The sequence below is a fragment of the Clupea harengus genome, chromosome 19, assembly GCF_900700415.2.
Source record: "Clupea harengus chromosome 19, Ch_v2.0.2, whole genome shotgun sequence".
Taxonomy (NCBI): Eukaryota; Metazoa; Chordata; class Actinopteri; order Clupeiformes; family Clupeidae; genus Clupea; species Clupea harengus.
Genome location: NC_045170.1, coordinates 9,638,085 through 9,659,172, shown reverse-complemented (window position 1 = coordinate 9,659,172; position 21,088 = coordinate 9,638,085). Strand labels below are relative to the sequence as shown.

The 21,088-nt window shown below is 44.5% G+C and overlaps 1 protein-coding gene across 1 annotated transcript; it reads left to right on the top strand.

Moving 5' to 3' along the window:
* Nucleotides 1-9,020: 9,020 nt before the first annotated feature.
* Nucleotides 9,021-21,088, top strand: slc39a4 (solute carrier family 39 member 4). Its single transcript, XM_031586441.2, has 12 exons — nucleotides 9,021-9,503; nucleotides 10,847-11,140; nucleotides 11,887-12,139; nucleotides 12,616-12,803; nucleotides 14,316-14,487; nucleotides 15,765-15,937; nucleotides 17,042-17,230; nucleotides 17,733-17,828; nucleotides 17,942-17,987; nucleotides 18,349-18,501; nucleotides 19,511-19,698; nucleotides 20,303-21,088. The coding sequence occupies exons 1-12, from the start codon at nucleotides 9,294-9,296 to the stop codon at nucleotides 20,432-20,434; spliced, it is 2,094 nt and encodes a 697-aa protein (XP_031442301.1). The 5' UTR covers nucleotides 9,021-9,293; the 3' UTR covers nucleotides 20,435-21,088.

Below are 21,088 nucleotides of genomic sequence, written 5' to 3'. Positions count from 1 at the left end.
CAACAACAACTCCGGGAAAGAGGGGATGAAGGGGAAGGAAAGAAGAAAAAAAAAGACAAGAGTAAATATTTCCTCTTCGTTCCCAACACTGACCATCTGGCATCAGGGTAATTATAGAAGCATTGTTTTTTTTTTTCTTCATCCCCTTTCTCTGTAGAGTTGAGTGAGCGTATGTGTGTGGTCAGATGGGCATGCGTATCGGGAAAAAGGTAAAGAACAGGTTCCTGTGAGAGTGTTAGGCATGCAGGAAGTGTCTGTGGGTTAGCATGCTAATTACATGCACAGCATGTTAACATGCTATCGTTTCTTCACATGGTCTCTCTCTCCTTATTAGTATGCCCTCAAAACTGCGCAAGAGAGGTTAGGTTAAAGATGCTGTAAGTGGCGTTTCTTGTTAACTTCAATCATAGTTAGTTCAACTCCATCCCCTTGTTTCAGTACCTATGTGGTTCACTCCAATTAATCAGCAGGCACAGATATTTGTCTCCTTGGAAGGCTCTCTATTGGCTAATACAGCCAGGCTATGTTGAAAGTATAGTTGCTGATTGCACAGCCAAAGAGAGTTCCAAAGACAATTTCTGTTTTTTTTTTACCATCTATTTTGGTACCGTCTATACCAGAACATAAAAGCCGGGGCTGCTTATGTGTTCCAAATAGAGAGACACTTACAGTAGCTCTTAGCCGAGTCGCCCAGTAGGTGCAGCAGAACACAAGCACATGTTTATCCTCTATAAGCCAATAAATGGAGCCAGTGTCTATTTCACTGCCCATAGGGCCCTTCTTTATCAACAAAGGCACACTCCAAATGGACTTTTAAGGCAAATCAAAGGACAATTGCCTTGGATCAACTCACTTGAATGAAGACTCTGATGCACGTTCACAGTGTCTCTTATCCCTTAGGGCTTTGGTCTTGGATGTGTCATGCTGCAGAAGAAAGAAAAAAAAAACAATTTAAGGACACTGGCGATTAAGTGGTTCAAGTAGCGTTTAATTACATATAGGAAGGGGGTGATTCCGAGTTAATTAAAGGCCCATTAACGGGCAGGCAATCCCAATTAACATCAAATACAAATTTAACAGATAAGGAGTTCTGCAAATCACTCTCACGTTCCTTGCTCTTGGTACTTCTAAAAAAATTAATTCTCGTACTTGCGAAGCGGTGCTTATTACCTATCATAACAGGTTTAATTAACAGAACTGACCTAGCCTCGATGTGTGGAGGGCAAGCGCCATCACCGTTCCACCCGCAGTGACAGTCACCCACAGTTTATCACGACCCTTATTACTTTTCTCGAAACAGAGGCAGTGCACTGGACCCCCTTGACTTCATGTGGCGTATTCATTGTACTACATGTTGGGTTCACGTTTGCTTTCACCGAATGAAATGCAGGCCACGTATTTACGAGAGCTGTGAGGGATTTATTAGATGTCAGCTGTTTTCATTTTAAAGCCCGATGTGTCTGGATTACAGGTGCACAGGGTAAGAGAGAGGGATGGCGACTCTCAGTTTCATCAACATGCATTATCATGTTTATGAGCCTCCTATACCTGAAGTGCACAGAGGTTACAAGGTGTTCAGTGTCGCACATTGGGATCTCCTAGCCTAGCCTGTAGAAAAAAGAAATGATGTCTTACATGATAAATCTTTTGCCATATAAGCAGTTTTTAAAATTTATATGTTTATCTCTCAAAGCTGCAAGCAGAGCTCGTAGTATGAGAGAAAGCCTGGAAGAGAAGAAGTGATCCATAGATTTGAGCACAACAGCAGTCAAAGCACACGGGAAACACTGGCAGAGCAACAGCTGGGAGCTGGGAGCTGGGAGCTGAAGCTAATGCCTGGATGCAAGGATGAGTAGTCTGAACTTTACAGTACGACCAAAAAAGGCAGAGAGAATGTCTGAAACTCACTAGTTAATTTGCTGAGACAAGACATTTTTAAGGGCTCATTAGAGCAGCATTCACAGACCACGCAGACAGAGGGAGAGACAGAAAGAGAGAGAGAGAGAGAGGGAGGGAGAGGGAGGGAGGGAGAGAGAGAGAGTCTTCCACTCAGCTGGTGGTAGCTCAGTCCAGCTCTCCGTTTTCCCCTTCTTTTCTCCTCCACAATCCTCTCTCCCTGTGACATGTGAGACAAGGCTTCTGTTAATTAACTTAATCATCCTCTCCAACCTCTCTCACTCCCTCTCATTCTACCCCTTTATCCTTCCCTCTCTCTTACTCACTAACTCACACACTCTCTCTCTCTCTCTCTCACACACACACACACACATACACACACACACTCACACACACAACAGCTGAGCACGCTCCCAAAAACAAAGGGAACTAAAACACTTCTTCAGAAAGGGGGGTGGAGGAGAGAGAGAACGATAGAACGAGAAAGAGAAAGACAGAAGAGAGAGAGAGAGAGACAGAGAGAAGAGAGAGAGAGAGAGAAAGCTACAGGCAGATCTGATCTAAGGAAAAGTTTTCTCCCCTCCTCTCCCCTCCCCTCCTCTCCTCTCCTCTCCTCTCCTCCAGCCTCCTAGTGCTCAGCGCCCACTTTAAGGTATCGCGAGCTGAGCGCGGCCTACAGAGATTACCAGTGTTTTTTATTTATTTCCAGAGGTAGCGGCGGCGTGTGAAAACGCAGCGGGAGGGCCGGCTTCAATCAGCCCAACTAGTGCTTGGAGACAAGGACCCCGCTTCTCCGCTTGGCCGTGCACTTAAAAAAGAGAAAGATGGAGGGGAGGAAAAAAAAACACTTTATAAACGACTAAACGGATTAGCCGTCACACTTTATTTTTGAGCGGGAGGCATCAGCACTAGCAATGAAAGTGTGTGTCTTCTTATACGTGTGTGTCTATGTGTGTGTGTGTGGGTTTAATGCATGGGTGGGAGTGTGGGTTTGTGTGTGTGTGTTTGTGTGTGTGTGTTCCAGCCGATGCAGAACCAATATGTATGGAGAAGGTTGTCATTAAGTCATCCCCAATCCTGAATGTGAGACTCTCTTGCCTTCTCCCGAAGGGCTGTGGCGTTGGGCTGAAAGAGCCGCTTTGATCCGGCTGGACTGCGGCCGCGGCCTCGCCTCGTCTGCCTCTGCACTGACACACTCGCAGTGACATCCACACACTCTCTCACGGCTGAGGAGGTCAAGACGGGGGACAGGCTTGAAAAACAGGTCACAGAGCTGGATGTCTGTGTGTATGTGGGTGTGTGTGTGTGTATGTGTGTGTGTGTGTGTTTGAGTATGCGTCTGGGGAATTAGAGATGCTAGGCTGGCCACACAGGAGGAAAAGGGATACAGATGTCCACTGTCCCACGCCTCTCAAGGGACAATAGTGTCCACTGCTGAGCGCACCCCCCCACCCCCGCTCCCCTTAAGCACACCGCTGAGAAGACTCCACAAACACATGCCCACACTGCCCGCTCTGGTCAACTTCATGGCTCAACAAGGCAATTTAGCAGTGTGCAGTCTAGGGAATAGGCACACAAAGGATGATGAGACTCTCTCTCTCTCTCTCTCTCTCTCTCTGTGTGTCTAAGAACAAATGTATGTTGGTGTTCTGGTGTTGGCAATGTAGTCTGCCAGACCCACATGCAAGTGAAATGTAAGTGAATGCTTGATTTGAACAGTGTAGAATTATGAGGTCCTGCGGCCAGATTAGATTAAGTGCAAACACAATGCTAACCGACAGTACCGCTTTACCACCTTCATTCCTGAATAATCTCAACCTTGATATACTTCTCAGGGTGACACAGTCATTTTCCAGCGCTGAACAGTCTTGTCAGCTTTGGGCGATGGAGGGGTGGGGGAGGTGGGGATTGACGCCCTGTTGTTGGAAAGGACACAAAGAGCAGGACGAGGCTGAGTTCCAAGGGCCAGACAGAGAGCGGCGGAAAGTCTCGGTGCCAGCGCATTAATCTTACTGTGTTAGCATCCGCCACCGGCAGCAGCGTCACCAGTTCCGTCCACAGCCAACAGATTCATCATCCACGCAACTGATTAGGACAACAATACTTGTTATGCTATAAAACTTATCATCGTAAAGTTAGCCGTCATCAATCTTCCTTTAAGCAGACAAGCTGCACTGAGGAATGGTACTTTGCAATGTAATTTTTTTTTTACCGGTGTAGTGGATTGATGGGAATTTCTGCTTTATTTGTAGTTGTATTATGTAGTAACGCTTCTCGTTTGGAGGTAGCGCTTTAAAGTTCCCTCTCATGCTCGATGTAAATTGAAATGAGTCCTGCTTTTTTGCTTCGCTATGCAGCCATGACAAATTGCATCCAAACAACGGTCCAGCAAGGCTGATTACTCTGACTGTGGCTCACCATATCCAGCCGTAGGTGTTATTAAAATCTGTTGCGCCATTATGGATGCGCTAGCAGAGCAGGCTGTCATGAGTAGAAGACTAACTCGCTGAATCAAAGTGACAGTCAGGGGGGCAGTTACCCCAGACGGGCGTCCAGTCAGCCAATCACAGATTGACAAGCGTTCATTTCAGCCACTGGGCCCTCTCTTTCACATACAGTTGCCCCGAGGCACCCCACTTTCTGTTGTCATTGGAACTGCTCTCTCTCTCTCTCTCTCTCTCTCTCTCACACTAATTTTGCAGAACTGATAATCCTCTCCGGATTAGTGATTTTTTTCCCTTCCAAAACCCAAAGCTGTCAAAGTCTCCGACCCTAGAGATTATTATTTTTTTCTGTGTGATTTAGTAATTTAGCAGCCTGCATACAGTATGCAGCTGAAATGACTCAGGATGGATGTGGATGCCCGGCGTCTTGCTGCATCAAATTACCCTCCTAGTTGTGTGTAGAAGCCTTCTGTCCTACAATAAATATGTTGCCTGCAATGCACCCATCCAAATGTTTATGCTAGCTGAATATCTAATAGTTGTTGGCATTAGTACACCCATCAGAACTTTTGTCTTTTGCTCTGATAGAATGTGTGTGTGCGTGTGTGTGTGTGTGTGTGTGTGTGTGTGTGTGTGTGTGTGTGTGTGTGTGTGTGTGTGTGTGTGTGCTTGTAATTGAGAAACAAAACGTGTTGCATGCAACTACTTGTTACACTGTATTGACAATATAATAATTTCCTATTAATATGGTAATTGGAATATACGATCTACCTGGTTTATAATGCAAACTACAATAAGCAACATCTGAGAAATGAATGCAGATATCTGTAGCGGAAGAAGTGGTGTGGTCTTAGATGCTGTTCATGTGCTTTTACTGTACTTTTAAAACAGAGCCCAACAGAGATGTGTGTGTGTGTGTGCGTGAGAGTGTGTGCGTGTGTGCGTGTGTGTGTGTGTGTGTGTGTGTGTGTGTGTGTGTGTGTGTGTGAGTGTCCTTGAGAAGGAGAGGAAGACACAGAAAGAGAAAAAAACAGATATGCAGAGCCAAAGAGCAAGGGTAAAAGAGAGAAAGATGCTTGTACCTCACATCCCAGCAGTTCTGTGCATGTGTGTATCTGTGTGTGTGTGTGTGTAGGTGTTTGTGTGTGTGTGTGTGTGTTGTTGGGTCCCTTCTGACGGACAGCCTCTGTGAGACAGTAACCTTTAATTGCCTGCTGAAGTAGGGAGGCGGGGGCCGTCTCAGGCGAGCTAATGACTCCCTGGTCCCAGCCGCGTTTTCCTTTTGTGCGGGGAGCCCCTCTTCCCCTGAGAGCATGGTTATCTGTTTCTTAATTTAACGCTTCATTTGTGATTGCTGTCAGATCCAGGTCCGGGTGTGGGTACGTGCGCGCATGCATGATGAAAAAAAAAAGGAGAGGGACACATGTGCACATTGTTGGGGTTTTTTGAAGAGAGAAATTAAAAAGAGGGGGACAGAGAGAGCGATAGAGGTGGAGAGTGAGAGAATCGGTGAGAGAGAGAGAAAAACAGAAGCACAGCAACGTGAGTGTGTATTTGTGAATGGGGGGGGAAGGGGGGTGGGGGTAGGGGGAGGTGCTGGAAGGTCATGTGTCCATGTGTGTGTGTTGACGGGATGGGTGGGTGTGGGGGGGAGGGGAGGGGTTGCAGAGGGTGTTAATATCTCCAGTCCCTCTCGTCTCTACCCAGACACAAAGAGGGTCCCCATGTGGGACCTGGCCCTCTTCACCACTGGGTCCTAAAGGACACTTAATGGGAAGATCATTAACTGGGGGAGCTGCCCGTCCACGTGTGACCGACACCAGAGGAGAGAAGGGTACAACAACAACACGGCCTGCATGGATACAATGCCTATGAAATGCATTGTGGCCTCTCGTGGTGGCTTCCAGGTCCTCCTAAACGGTACAAAAATACTCGGCTAAATAGCTGATGATGGAGAATTTTCCATTAGCTAAAGGCAGCATTACTCACCTTTAGCTGTCATGTCAGAATCTGTCAAAATATGTGTGTGTGTGTTTAGAATAGATCACTTTGAATGATTGCATGTTTAAATATAAACATTATCATCTATGACTACGTGTGAGGCAAAATGTCCTGTTGTGTCAGTTTTCCAAATTGCAGCACTCCTCTCTCTAGACTTGTTCTGCGGTTAACATTTAGTTCTTGCTGTAACGTTGTCCACAGTCCACACATCCGTGATGAAGCCTATTCATTTCTTTATGACACTGGGCGATCACAATGGGTGATTTACATAACAAAAGCCATGCTGTCTACTGATTGGATCCATAATGCACTTACCCTGAAGGAACAGAAACGGCGACCAATAAGATTACTGATGGTCTACCTAGCCTTCTACAGCATTTGTTCCACGCTGTTTGAGCAACACACAGTCACGCACGCACACAACACACACACACAAGCTCACACACACACACACACACACACACACACACGCACAAACTCTCTCACGCACACACAAAAAACTCTCTTTCTCTGTCTCTCTCTCTCTCTCTTTCTCTCTCTCTCTCACACACACACAGGCACACACACAGACACACACACACACACACACACACACAAAGCAAGCCTCTCCTCATCTCTTTATCTATGCCTGAAGCATGAGTCTCTCTCCCTCTCCACACCTTGTAGCACTGCCAGGCTGGGCAGCAACAATTCACACTCTCAGTACGTCATATGCTCAGCCCGCAAGGGACCGTACAGCTATGTTTAGCACATATGTTGTTCAGTTTTGTAATAAAGCAAGGTGATTAATATCAGTCTAGCACTTTTATTGGTGTTCTCCGAGGCTCCACAGCTTATGTCATTAGCATTGCAAGTAGATAGACAATGTTAACACCACGCCACAGGTATCGGGGGCCATCTTTGAGCGTTTGCAGTGGAAAACCACGGGGATTCTTGCTTTCTGATTGAACTGGTGGAGACCTAACCTTAGAGGGATTATCCCAAATCTCCAACAACCCCCTCAGTTGTTTAACAACACCTTTTTTTCCCCCATTTTGACACGTGACAGGGAGGCAACTCTTTCAAAGCTACATTTTGTGTGTTTAGAACGGAAGAGTGTGGTTCCTGTTGTTTGTATTTGGCACGTGGTTACTTCAAAAGAGGCATCAAAAGAATGCCTCAATCATCCAGGGATGAACTCGAGCACAAAGAAAGTTCACGCATGTCCATTCAGAACCAGGAGCAATAACACCCTCTTGTGGATGAAATAGGAATTGAAGGAACATTCTCTTGACCAGTGTGAAATCAACTCTCAGAGCTATATCAAGGCACCTGCTACCCACTGTGAGTTACAGTACAGCCAACATATACTTATATATAGAAGAACACAATAGACAGGCCATGAATCATTCAGGTTGTAGAGATCAATAGCCATCAGTACAATTCATGTGCAATTAATGACAACATATGTAGACAGAAATTGTCTTTATATTGTATTATAATTATTGTCTATACAGGAAGAGAAAGTGTATGACTCCATGTAGTTGTGTTGTGAAAGTTAGTGTCATGAAAATGTGAATGTATGAGGGTAGTGATTCATCCACTATCAGGTGATCAAAGTCTGTGCCAACAGATAATAAGATAAAAACACAGTAGGTTCGGGAAAGGTATCACGCTCACTAAACAGCCCTTCTAAATGTAACGTTCCCTTTATAGCCAGATCAGCTTCATCACTGAGAAAGTGAACTGTTTGCAAATGGGACCCAAACAGCATTTCAAGGTTTCAAGTTTCCGTTTGACTGACAAGTGGGCTAGTCACCTGATGTGAAAAATAGCAGACACCTGTGTCTTTGTCCAACAAAGCCAAGCTAGTGTCGCTAACTTTCAGGCTCCTGTCACCACGTGACACTGATCCCTCTCCAGAGGGTCAGGAGCAGAGAGAGGAGTGACCCTTCTTCACTGGCCTGCCTTCGCACAACCGCCGAGATGACTGCAGACAGCAGTGTCAGGGGGGGTCAACGACGTTAGTCTACAACTCCTAAATCACTGTCTAAAGGGGGGGGCCAGGCTGTGTGAAACCCAGGCTTCTGGATTAGGTTAGCTTTAGCGCTTGGATCAAGCGAGATCAGACCAAAAGAGGGGGTCTAAAATGGGATTATGGCCATGAGGGGTTTACACTGTGCTGAGAGGAATGTGGACAATTCTGTTTCTCTCACTTAGGCGCTGAAACACAGCAAACAATGATAAGACAGCTGGGTCTCTGGGTTTTACGGCGGGTCATTTCCCCCCTTTTTTCCCAAAGAAAGGGGCTCTGTCAGGTGTACGCAGGTGTTTTGAAATCAAGTGGAGCATTTTGGCTACTTTCTAAGATGAAAAATTCAGATGGTTTTACACAATCCCATCAGAAAGTAAAGTTGCTGACGAGTTAGAAAATAAGGCAACCAATACATCATTATTTATAATAATATAGGTCAAATTCTTATTTAGGTTAACCCTAGGTGACAAATTGTTTAGACTTTATTTATAAATATTACTAACCTCTCATATCCAGAAAGCATGTGATGTACTTTTTTTTATCTCTTCACGTCAATGACAACAGATTTGCACTTACAAACCATGGGTGACGGAGATTTGAGCTATCTACGTCAACAAGGCCAAATGGCAAATTAATATTTGTCTCGTGACGGTGGGGGGAGGCTCTTTCTTTGAGGATTAAATAATTTGAGGGGTGATGAACCCCTTCTCCACAAGTAGTTTACAGGTATCACTTTATGAGATCTTGCAGGAGCTCACGTTCACTGAGGACCAATCAGAATGGAGAGAGGCGAGAAGGAACCTCTACCTTTGCTACTAATACTTTTATGTAAGAGCTGAAAGAATCGAAGTGTCTTCAGACTACCCAGTTTGTCAGTTCAAATAAAGCATTTGCTAGTTTGATCTCGTTTGTATTAAGGAGAAGCGCTATTAGACTCGATGGATCGGCCAAACATAAGAGTTTACGTCATTCTGTTGTGTTTTAGCTTGACTTTCCTCAACTATGCACAATGCTCCAAAGAGGACATATTTGCCAAAGTGGTGGCCCTCGTGTCGCCAGGTGAAGTGCACCTGACTGAGAAAGCTCTTCGCTCGGTTCTGACGGAGTTGGAGAAACGTGTGCAATGCAGCGATGTGTCGTGTGGAAAGGTATTTTACTCCCTTCAACTTACTTTTACCAAGGTCGAGGTCCAGAAATGCACCAGCGATAGTACCGGGCGCTACTTAAAATACTCATTACTGTATTTCGTGTGCAAAACTTTTTTTTTTTAGAGGATTGATAGATGTATTCAATTCAATGATAATATTTACGCGTTAGTTTAGCGTTTATGTATTTCATAGAAAGGTACTATAAAGTTAATACAAATCTATATTTCTTTGTTTCGTGCTTGCTGTCAGAATGCTTTAATTTGTCAGACTAACTAAATGGTATATGCAAACGCTTTAGTTCCCAGTTTAGTTGTCTGATTGTCAAATAAATTGTCTTTGTCAAATACTTTAGTGACATAGTGTTTAGTGATTCAATTGTCACTTTCAAATGACAAAAAATGATAGATGTTAAAAAAGTAGATAACTTAAAGTAGAACGTAAAGTGATACGTTAGCCTAGTTTCTACTCATATTTTAGAACTACATTGATCTATTCATAACTAAGTTAAAAACTAAGTGGTATAGTTTTTCTTCTAGTTTAAATAAAACGTTGAACCCAAAGTTGACGGGGACTCAATACTAGGTATTGAAAAATAAAAACAGAATATATGTAGAAAAATATTCATTGTTAACTTTTAAAATAACTGACTTGAGAGCAACACGATATGGACTTTGCCTCGGGTACAAGGTGGCAAGACTGTCGCACTTAGCTCTGAGTCGCCATTTGCACAAAAAACCTCTTATAGCTGAGTCCAGGGAAGAACCTTAATTTCAAAATAGCCTACTTATATCAGTGTGAAGTTATCTTGACATAACTTGTTGATAGTTTTGCACCATTCAGACTTCATGAGTCATGTTTCCACAGGCAACCCATTTGTGTAAATTGGCAAGGATAAAATAATTCTGGACCTTACTTATTATTTGCACCAATTCAACCATGAACACAATATATAGGAGACATGTTTATTTTACCTTTTGTCTCCAAGACATGTTACACATGAAAAGAATCGCTAAAGGTCAGGAAAAGGCAATATATGTAGAACATTAAAAAAAAAAAACGACATAAAGGCTTTCCCTAAAATATTTAAATGCAAAGTACACACTTCTACAATCTTTAAAAAGTCTCTACTATAGATATAATTTAAGGATCCCCTTGAGAAGTCATCTGAAGGAAAGAACCCTGTTTGTGCGGAAATGTATTTCATAGAGTTGGCTTATTGTGAATAATCAAAAACCTGCTACACAGGCATATTAAAGTATCTAATCTACGATGTGCTGCCATGTCTTTTCTATATACTTTCATGTTGGATAACCTTTCACATATGTATTCATCAACACCACCAGTGCCTCTCTGTGGAGGACGTGGGTCAGCTGCTCACCAACTTCTCCACCAGTCGGGTGGTCCACATGGATGACTTCTTCCGGCTGGCCGCGGGGTGCTGCCTGTACCTCAGCGCTCCCCCTCGGGCCTGCCGGGCCATGAACGAGGGCCGCTGGGGCGAGGAGACGGAGGAGTTCACCCACAGCCTCGCCCACGGGGAGAACGCCACTCATGGGGGGGAACACGAGGGCGAGGGCAGCGGGCTGGAAAGGCTGCTCCACAGCATGGAGGAGCACTACCACCCAGAGAGCAATCAGGTGAGAGTGGAGGGGCAGTATAACATGCTTTATATGACAACATCAAAGAGAGATATATATATATATATATCATATAAAGCATGTGAGGTCCCAGAACAGTAGGTGGCCATCCCTACCCGAGGAGTCCATGGTCCACAAATTAAGGTTAACCTTAACCTTAACAGCCGTGGTTATATACAAATAAAATAAATATATATATCGTTGATGTTGTCATATAAAGCATATGAGGTCCCCGAAGAGTAGGTGGCCATATATATATATATATATAGCTGCTTCCCCCATGGCTGCTTTCCCTATACATACTGTGTGTATATATATATATGATATATATATATATGAGAGCAGCTATATATATATATCTATATATCTTTGATGCTTGTCATATAAAGCATGTGGGGTCCCAGAAGAGTAGGTCGAGTAGGAAGAGTAGGTCGCCATACCGACCCAAGGAATAACATACTTGTCATAGTTCAAAGATATGGCTGGAAAACAAATGGTCCTGAAGCACAAACACCCTCATTGTTTCCATGAAAGTGAAATCTGAAGTATGCACTTCCTGTTCCTCCTAGGTGAACAAGTAGATCATTCATGATAGCAGGTCACAGGGTGCAATGATTAATACAATATCTTCCTTGACTGATAGATATTGATATTGAAGATATTGATATTGAAAAATTCTCTGCCACATCAAGTATAAGGTGCACTTCTATAATCTTAGCTCACATTGTTTTTGTGTTACTCCGCAGCCTTGTGTCACCATGACAGACATCCTGGAGGAGAGCAACGTGTCACTGAGTCATGAGAACCACAGTGATCACCGCAACCACGGCGGCGATCATCACGAGCTCCACGACCACAGTGAACTGGACGCCGTGTTCGGGGTGGTGCTGTACCACGCGCTGAAAGGGGACTGCATGACCTCACAGGAGCTGCCAGAGGAGGTGTTCTTCCTGGACTTCATCTTCCGGCAGTTTGGCTCTGATAATGCCACTTTACTTGGTAGGATGCCTGTGCTTGTCCATACAGAACCTCCCCAAACAGTTTACTAATAATCACTTTTTTTAGTTTGATAGTTTCAGTTTGACATTATGTCAGTCCTATTGGCTTCTTCTTGTATCTCATATCAAATGTGCACGTGGCGCCAATCACAAGTGACACAGTCAGGTCACAATCATTTTGAAATGACCCTGTCATCGACTTTGTTTTGGTAATAGACACATATCTTATCATCTTAACATGAATACATTTTAGCACTATGCTTCATCCATTAAACAGAACATGTTAGTTCAGCAATCTATCCTGTGGCAGTGCTGAAAATGAATGAATCACACCCTTATCAGGAAACTCCAAAATAATTTTTTCTAGAACAAAACAAAAGCAGAGCGGGGGCTAACAAGGACATTATGTTTATAATACACTGTGGTCTGGATATTATGTCAACAATTAACAACTTGCATGGCAATGCTGTCTCACAGACCTGGAGAGTGTGATGAAGTCTGTAAACCTTGGGAAGCCAGTGGAGGATGACCATGACCACGACCACGACCACGACCACGATCATCAGGAGCAGCATGACCAGCACGGGCACCACGGCAAGCAGGGCCAGCCAGGCCTCAGGCACGGCCACGAGGAGGGTCACGGGCGCAACAGCAGCTGGGAGCGGGTAATTATGGCTGCGCTCGGGTAATTGGGTGGAGGGCCCTCGCTCCGCTCCTGTGACAGCGCTCCGGGGCCTCGCCCACACACACACACACACACACACACACACACACACACACACACACACACACACACATGCAGGCTGACAGATACACATACACACACGTGTACTCTCACACTCATACATACACACACACACACACATGCAGGCTGACAGATACACATACACACATGTGTATTCTCACACTCATACAAACACACACACACACACACACACACATGCAGGCTGACAGATACACATACACATGCGTCTACTCTCACACACTCATACATGCACACACACACGTTCAGACTGACAGATACACATACACATGCGCGTACTCTCACACACTCATACATACACACACACACACACACACACACACACACACACACACACACACACACACACACACATTTACAAATGCAGACTGCTGGCCATATAGTCGCATTTAAGCATACACACATAAGTGCTCACACACATATACACATTCAGGCTGACAGTCACAAACAGACGACCACACAAACACACACAGACACACAAACATATGCACACAAACAGGTGTATGGATACACTCACACCCACACACTCCACACACACACACACACACTCATTACCATGCAGCTGCCACCCCCGTCGGTCCCAGCAAAACCCCGTCCACCATGTAATGCACTCTCTATTACACAAAACGCCATTGGCTACTGCCACTCACTGGGGAATTCCACTCCACTCGGAAAATCTACATGGAGATGAGTTTTTCTCCCCCCCCTCCCTCCCTCCCTCCCTCCCTCCCTCCCCACCCGCTGCCTCCCTGCTCCAAGCCTGCCGAGGGATAACATCATTTAAACGGTGGCACTTCATTTAAGGAGAAGTCACTCTAGCTGAGGGCGGAAACATGAAGAGCCGCGGTCTGACACCGTGTCAATCAGACGCCTGACGCCAGCGCTGATTTGTACTGATTGATGTCGCGACAGGCCCTAATACACGGACCGCTCTGTGTTTATGGGGAGTTTTGGAGTGGAACACAGTGTAGCAGCCTACTCTCACTCTGGCGAATCTCACACTGTATATTGGGACACTGAGTTGTTAAAATTGTTTTGATTTTTTTCTTTTTCTCAGTGCTCCCCTGAATCAGACACACTTTGTAAGCCTCACTCAGAGGTGTGTGTGATGAGATGTTACACAGATTTTTTTCTTAGTGTTGTTACTATAAGCTTACTCAGATATTGTTTTTTCTTTTTAAGCCGCTATTTGATGTTTTCTTGAAATGCCCACATAAAAATGTCTTAAAATGTAAAAATGATTACCATACATTAATGTGATGCACAATAACAAAGATACGTACAGTACATGTGTTCATATACAGTTAGTTCAAAGCACCTTGCCCATCATTTTATTCATGAGAGTAACCATATAAGAGGCCAAATGGTTCTGTAAAAGCCTGAACTGGCCTAATCTCCCCCTGTGTGTGCGCAGAGCTGCTTCAGTGCCGCGGAGCTGCTGAGGATCCATCACCTGAACGGCTCAGGTCTGTCCCGGGATCAGTTCACCCGGCTCAGCCCGGCGCTGGTCCAACAGATGCTTAGTGGCGCCTGCGTTTCCAAGGAGCCCATCGTCATCCCCGGAACCGGCCTCAGCCAGACAGAGAGTGAGTGTCTCTGTGTGGAAGTTCTGCTTTCGTGGCACAATCATCACTGATAAACACTGCTTCTCATGTGTGTGTGTGTGTGTGTGTGTGTGTGTGTGTGTATATGTATGTTTGTATATGTGTGTGAGAGTACGCACAAGTGATGTGTATCTGTCAGTGTGCATGTGTGTGTGTGTGTGTATGTATGAGTGTGTGAGAGTACGCGCATGTGTATGTGTATCTGTCAGTGTGCATGTGTGTGTTTGTGTGTATGTATGAGTGTGTGAGAGTACGTGCATGTGTATGTGTATCTGTCAGTGTGCATGTGTGTGTTTGTGTGTATGTATGAGTGTGTGAGAGTACGCGCATGTGTATGTGTATCTGTCAGTGTGCATGTGTGTGTTTGTGTGTATGTATGAGTGTGTGAGAGTACGCACATGTGTATGTGTATCTGTCAGTGTGTGTGTGTGTGTGTGTATGTATGAGTGTGTGAGAGTACGCGCATGTGTATGTGTATCTGTCAGTGTGCATGTGTGTGTTTGTGTGTATGTATGAGTGTGTGAGAGTACGCACATGTGTATGTGTATCTGTCAGTGTGCATGTGTGTGTTTGTGTGTATGTATGAGTGTGTGAGAGTACGCACATGTGTATGTGTATCTGTCAGTGTGCATGTGTGTGTGTGTGTGTGTATGTATGAGTGTGTGAGAGTACGCACATGTGTATGTGTATCTGTCAGTGTGCATGTGTGTGTTTGTGTGTATATATGAGTGTGAGAGAGTACGCACATGTGTATGTGTATCTGTCAGTGTGCATGTGTGTGTTTGTGTGTATGTATGAGTGTGTGAGAGTACGCACATGTGTATGTGTATCTGTCAGTCTGGTATCCCCTGATAAACACTGCTCCTCAGGCATGAGGAAACATGGCACGCTAACTGTTAACAAGGGGCGAAGTCACAGTGTCACTGATTAGATTACGAGATCACATGTCGGGCTAGTTTATATCCCACGAGGGTTTGATCAAATTCACTTTCACTGTGAACTGTATTGATGTCTCATATGACAAATGTATCAGACACAGATACACGGAATATCTTGTTTCCATTTTGACATTCCGTGCGTTTTTTGCCTATGTGGTTTCTACTAGGTCTTGTTGTTACAGTCTTGAGGACAAAACAAACCATGGAGAATTATGTCGTAACTAAAAACACATTTTAATCCCTGTTGGTGTTGGGTGTGTGTGTGTGTGTGTGTGTGTGTGTGTGTGTGTGTGTGTGTTTGTGTTTCTGTCTGCCTGGTAGAATACGTGTACGCTACCATAGCCAACCTGCTGATCTGCCTGACGGCGCTGTTTGGGATCGTGGTGCTGCTGTGCACCTCCTGCACCAGCATCTTCCAGCTCTGCATCCAGTTCTGCATCAGCCTGGCGGTGGGCTCCCTCACTGGCGACGCCCTGCTGCACCTCCTGCCAATGGTGGGTGCCACCCTCCCTCTGCCAGCGTGACTCGGTTTACGGCCAACCCTGTTCAGTTCATCTCTCAACCCTGTTCTGTTCATCTCTCAACCCTGTTCTGTTCATCTCTCTAGCAGTCACCCAGAGACATAACCCAGTTGCGCTCTAGAAAAGCCGCTTTGTATTAATCCAGCGAGGAACAAACAGTTCGAAGTTGATGTCCTCCCCACGTCATCTATCTACAGAATGTCATGTCAGTGGGTTCACGATGCACTTTGTTACTTGTTGATATAACTCAGAATAAATGCACACAGCGAGGAATTACTGATAGCGAAAGTGTAATATCAAAGGTGAACCATCTCTTCAAAACATTGTGAGAGACACTGAGTCCTTTTTAATGAGGTCTATGGCTGAGATTTGCAACATTCCCTCCCTCTTTCTCCCTGTACTTCTCTCTCTCTCTCTCTCTCTCTCTCTCTCCCCTATCATTACACCTTTGCTATTATGTCAAGCCGTCTATGAAAAGCCAACCTTGTCATCAGAAGCTTACTCCCTCAGCATGAGTCATGGGGTCATACACTCTCAGTCTCAGCATTTTATATTGTTGTTGTTGTTGTTGTTGTTGTCATTACTGGGTTCTGGAATAGGGTCGGTTGCTGCAGTTGGCTTGTCTCCATGCGGCCATGTGAAATGGCCCTTTGGCAGTGGTCTCTCGCGCGCGCGCTGCGTTTCATCAAAGCATTACGGCTAACACTCTCTGGCCCACAAAGAATCCGTCACAGTTTGGGTCAGGGCCTTGCAACCTTATTTCCCCCAGGGCAAGCTCTTTTTTTCTCTCTCCGCTCGCCGAAATCCACCTCTGCGACTCAATCCGTTTAGATACATGTCAGCCCTGCGGGCGGAAACACCAGCAGACCGGCGTACATTGTCATCACAGCGAGTAGGAGCTAACACAATTACGAGACAACAACGGGGGCCTCTAATTGAGCCGAAAGAGAAAACGCTGTAACTTTGCCACGAGGGGAATTTACAAGGCGCGGGGTATATTTTGTGAGTTTTGGACTAATTGCATTGCCAGGCTTGAGTGTGATTATTATTATTTTTGGACTTGTTCTCTGTGTGTAGGTTCTTGGCCTGCACATCCACAGCACGGGGGGAAGCGAAGAAGGACACTCCCATGGAGGCTCAACGTACATTTACAAGATTCTGGTTCTGCTGGCTGGGATCTACTACTTTTTCCTGATGGAGTCCGTCTTCTCCATCGTCACCCGCAAAAAAGACAAAGACCATCACCATCACCCACACCACCACGGGGTCAGTGACCACTACCACCGTAGAATGAATTTGAACGCTAATTCCAATTCTATGACCATCATCAACAACAGTACAGGTCTCTGTGACCTTTGTTGCATACCGAATGACAAATACAGTTTTCAGAATAGTGCACTTGGGAGTGAAAGATTGTCATATTTTTGTGGCAAATCCAATGTCTTGATTCAGCCCGAGTTAGATCGATGTAGTGATTGAATGTTACTGCAGGAGAGAATCCGTTTATTCCAAGATGGCAACTTAGCCAAAGTCAGTCAACAGAACTTGGCGCACAACAATGTTTCAGCAACACAATGGTCACGGCACTCTTCAACAAACAGGACTAGCTAACAGAATCCGTAACCAGTATTAAGGCTGAAGAATAAACACACTTAATCAACGTGCGAAGTGGGGACCCATCTTAAAAACGTTGCGTATCAAGTTTTGTCTGTACAATCAGTTCTTTAAAAATCTCCATTACGCGCTTCTTGGCCTTCCCTTTCTGCAGGAGGACTCTGAGCCCCACCACTGTGACCACGGCAGAGTGCTGCAGATGTATCAGCAGGAGAAGAAGCACAGGCACTCCACCTCACAAGCAGACCTGGTGAGAGCCTGCACCACCTGCACCACCTGCTATGGCCACACTCCTGCACCTGGGTCCGAGCGTTTGTCCCACAAATAAGTGAAGATAAATAATTGAACTGTGACTTTTTTTAGGTGGAGGTGGAGGAGAACATGAAATTCGAGACGCCTCGTACCCAAGGTCAGTTGAGGGTTCACCCCATACAGTAAACGATTTAATAGACGCGTCCAATAAACTATTCAGTTCCTGGTTAATAAAACAGTGCACTCACACCTAATTACAAAGAACTGTTCCTTGAGACTTAACAGATGTGACACACCCTCCTCTTCCTTTAATATCAAACAAGCATATTTACCGTATAATCATAATCACTCCACTTCAGAATCATGAGAAAGCACTTAAAAACCACAAGCATTTTGGTATTGCAGTCATTTGACGAGTCATTTGAAGTCATTACAGTTTCCTGTATAGTGAGTTTATGTTACTATAATGGTTCGACTTTGACTGACTTTGACTCTCTTTGTGTCGTTTTGACGTCTAGAACAGAGACTGCTTCCCTACATGATCACCATAGGCGACGGGATACACAACTTCGCCGACGGCCTGGCCATCGGAGCGGCCTTCTCCGTGTCCTGGAAGTCGGGCCTGGCCACGTCTCTGGCTGTCCTGTGCCACGAGCTGCCCCACGAGCTGGGTGAGCTCCTCCGTCTGCAGGCTCACAGACCATTTACATTAAGTCATTTAGCAGATGCTTTTGTCCAAAGCGACGTACAAGGGAGAGAACAGTCAAGCTACGAGCAATAGAGACGAAGTGTTACAATAAATACTACTTTACATAAGAAATAGAAAAAAGAAATAGAAAAAAAGGAAGTGCAGGAATGTAACTGCTGTAAGTGCAAGACCGTATATATGCTCTTTGCCAGTCGGTGTCGGTCTTTACTCTGAGGGGTGCTTTATAACTTATGTTGTTTACATTTAAATGAGAAACAACTGCCAATAGACAAACACTCCCTTGGAATGCTACAGTTACATCTGCATGCAGTAGTACATGAATATTAGTTCTGTTTTTGAATCCATAAATACTCTGGAAGCTCTCGTTATCCCTTGATAAAGCGAATTCACATCAGCTAAGTCTCCAAATCTTTATCAGTGATGTCTTACTGCTGAGGTGTGCTGCTTGCATGCTGATATATTAACCTTCTTTATGGCTCATTGGTATTGTACAGGCAACTTTGCTTTCTCATATCTACATCTTACATTTGACATTGAAACAAAATAACTACACAAACTTATGTCTCTTTCTTACTCCCATTTTGGTATGTAGCAAGTACCTTTCCTATCAGGTACGTAGTTAAAATGTCATGGCAACAAGCGTATAACCTATTAGCAGCATGTCATCAGGGCCATCCTATTTTTACAGAGGGCTTATTCATTTGGAGCCTCCACTCTCCTGCTTGTACACTGAAGGTGACTTTGTTATCAGGCAGGCAGAGATAGACATCAACAATGGGCACAAAAACCTGAAAAATAACTTTACAAAATGTTCTTTCTCTCTTTCGCTGCTCCTTGACTGTGGTACACTACGGGTCACTTTGCTATCAGATCATCATAAAATCTGCCACGCAGCAGTTCCTACAACCCAGCTCTTAGAAAACCTTATCAGCCATCCCTTTTTACTGTCGGCTTCATTGGTTGTACCACAGGTGACTTTGCCATCCTCCTGCACTGCGGCGTGTCTGTGAAGAAGGCCTTGCTGCTCAACATGGGCAGTGCCATGACCTCCTTCATCGGACTCTACATCTCCCTGTCCATCGCCACGGACGCGGAAACAAAACAGTGGATATCCGCAATCACGGCTGGGTTGTTCCTTTATGTGGGCCTAGCAGATATGGTACGTGTCAGGCTGTGAAAAGTCCATATGAGTACAGGTGAAATGTGCTTAAAAGTCCATATGAGTACAGGTGAAATGGGCCTCAGAAACTGGTAGAAAAAGGTTCAGGATGAAGCCATCTTAGTATATGTATATTATATATATATAGTATATCTTGGTGGATATTTTATTATGCAAGGCAGTCTAATAAAAATGGCCTCCAGCTCCCAGGCTATGAAAGTGTTAGTAACCCCCAGGTTATGTCTGATAGGTAGGGAATCCACAAATCTTCCCTGTACTGTAAGTCACTTTTGTGTAAGTGTAATACACATTAATTAAATAAAGAATGCTTGAATTAGTATAAATAGAAATGAACTGGAGTGGAAAGGATGAAACCTTCATCATTATATATTGTTTTAATTATGCTGCAACTGAGATTCATCGGGTGACGCATGGTCAACAGTTAGTCATTGCATTATGAATTGCTGTGAAACGCATCTCTCATGGACATACATTATAACTGAATTTAATTATTATTATTATTATTATTATTTAATTATTATAATTTGTATTGCCACTCATCAGAAGCAAACAGTGGTTTGATGACTGTATGTTTTTCTTCCAGCTTCCTTCTATGGTGCACGTGAACAGCACGAGGCCCTGGTTCATGTTCTTCCTCCAGAACTTGGGCCTGCTGACGGGGTGGGGCATCCTCCTCCTCCTCTCCCTTTATGAGGACCAGATTGGAGTCCTCTAGAGACTGGATGATTTTGAGTCCTGTTGGTTTGTTTGTTCGCCTATATGTTTATTTGGTGTTGTTTTCAAATGGATCCTTTGCTCTAGACAGATATACAGTATATAGGGGAGCTGGTTGCCTTAGTTCAGCTTGGGAAAAGGGCGCTGAAACTCAAACTGTCAGAAGATACACTCTTACTTAAAGCCCTGAAAGACTTTTCTAAATGGATGAGAGTAAAAATATGCGTCAAAATGAATGAAAAGACATGTTCATGTTTGATTTTGCACACCCAGTATATTGTCTCATGTAACAGTGAACTGTGAACTCCATGTAGCCAATGCTAGCTGCCTAGATGTTCTCAGGTTTAAAAGCATCATAAAGCTTTCTCCTGGACGTAAGCGGTTTTCACAAGAAACAGTCAATCGTGCATTTCTCATCTCTCTACAGAGTTTGCATGAAAGAACTGCAGCATAGTGACAATAAATGCACCCAATGCAAGCTTGCAGAGTAACTCATCTACTGCGAAGGTGTCTGTGACTCGATGAACCCAAGTGTCTGAAAGCTTTTTCCTATTTTCACAACATTTATAATCAGATCAAGCCATCTGTGCCGTTGTTTTTGTATATTTAGTGATGAAATATAATGAGATTGTACATGTAAAAATCTTTAAGTGTG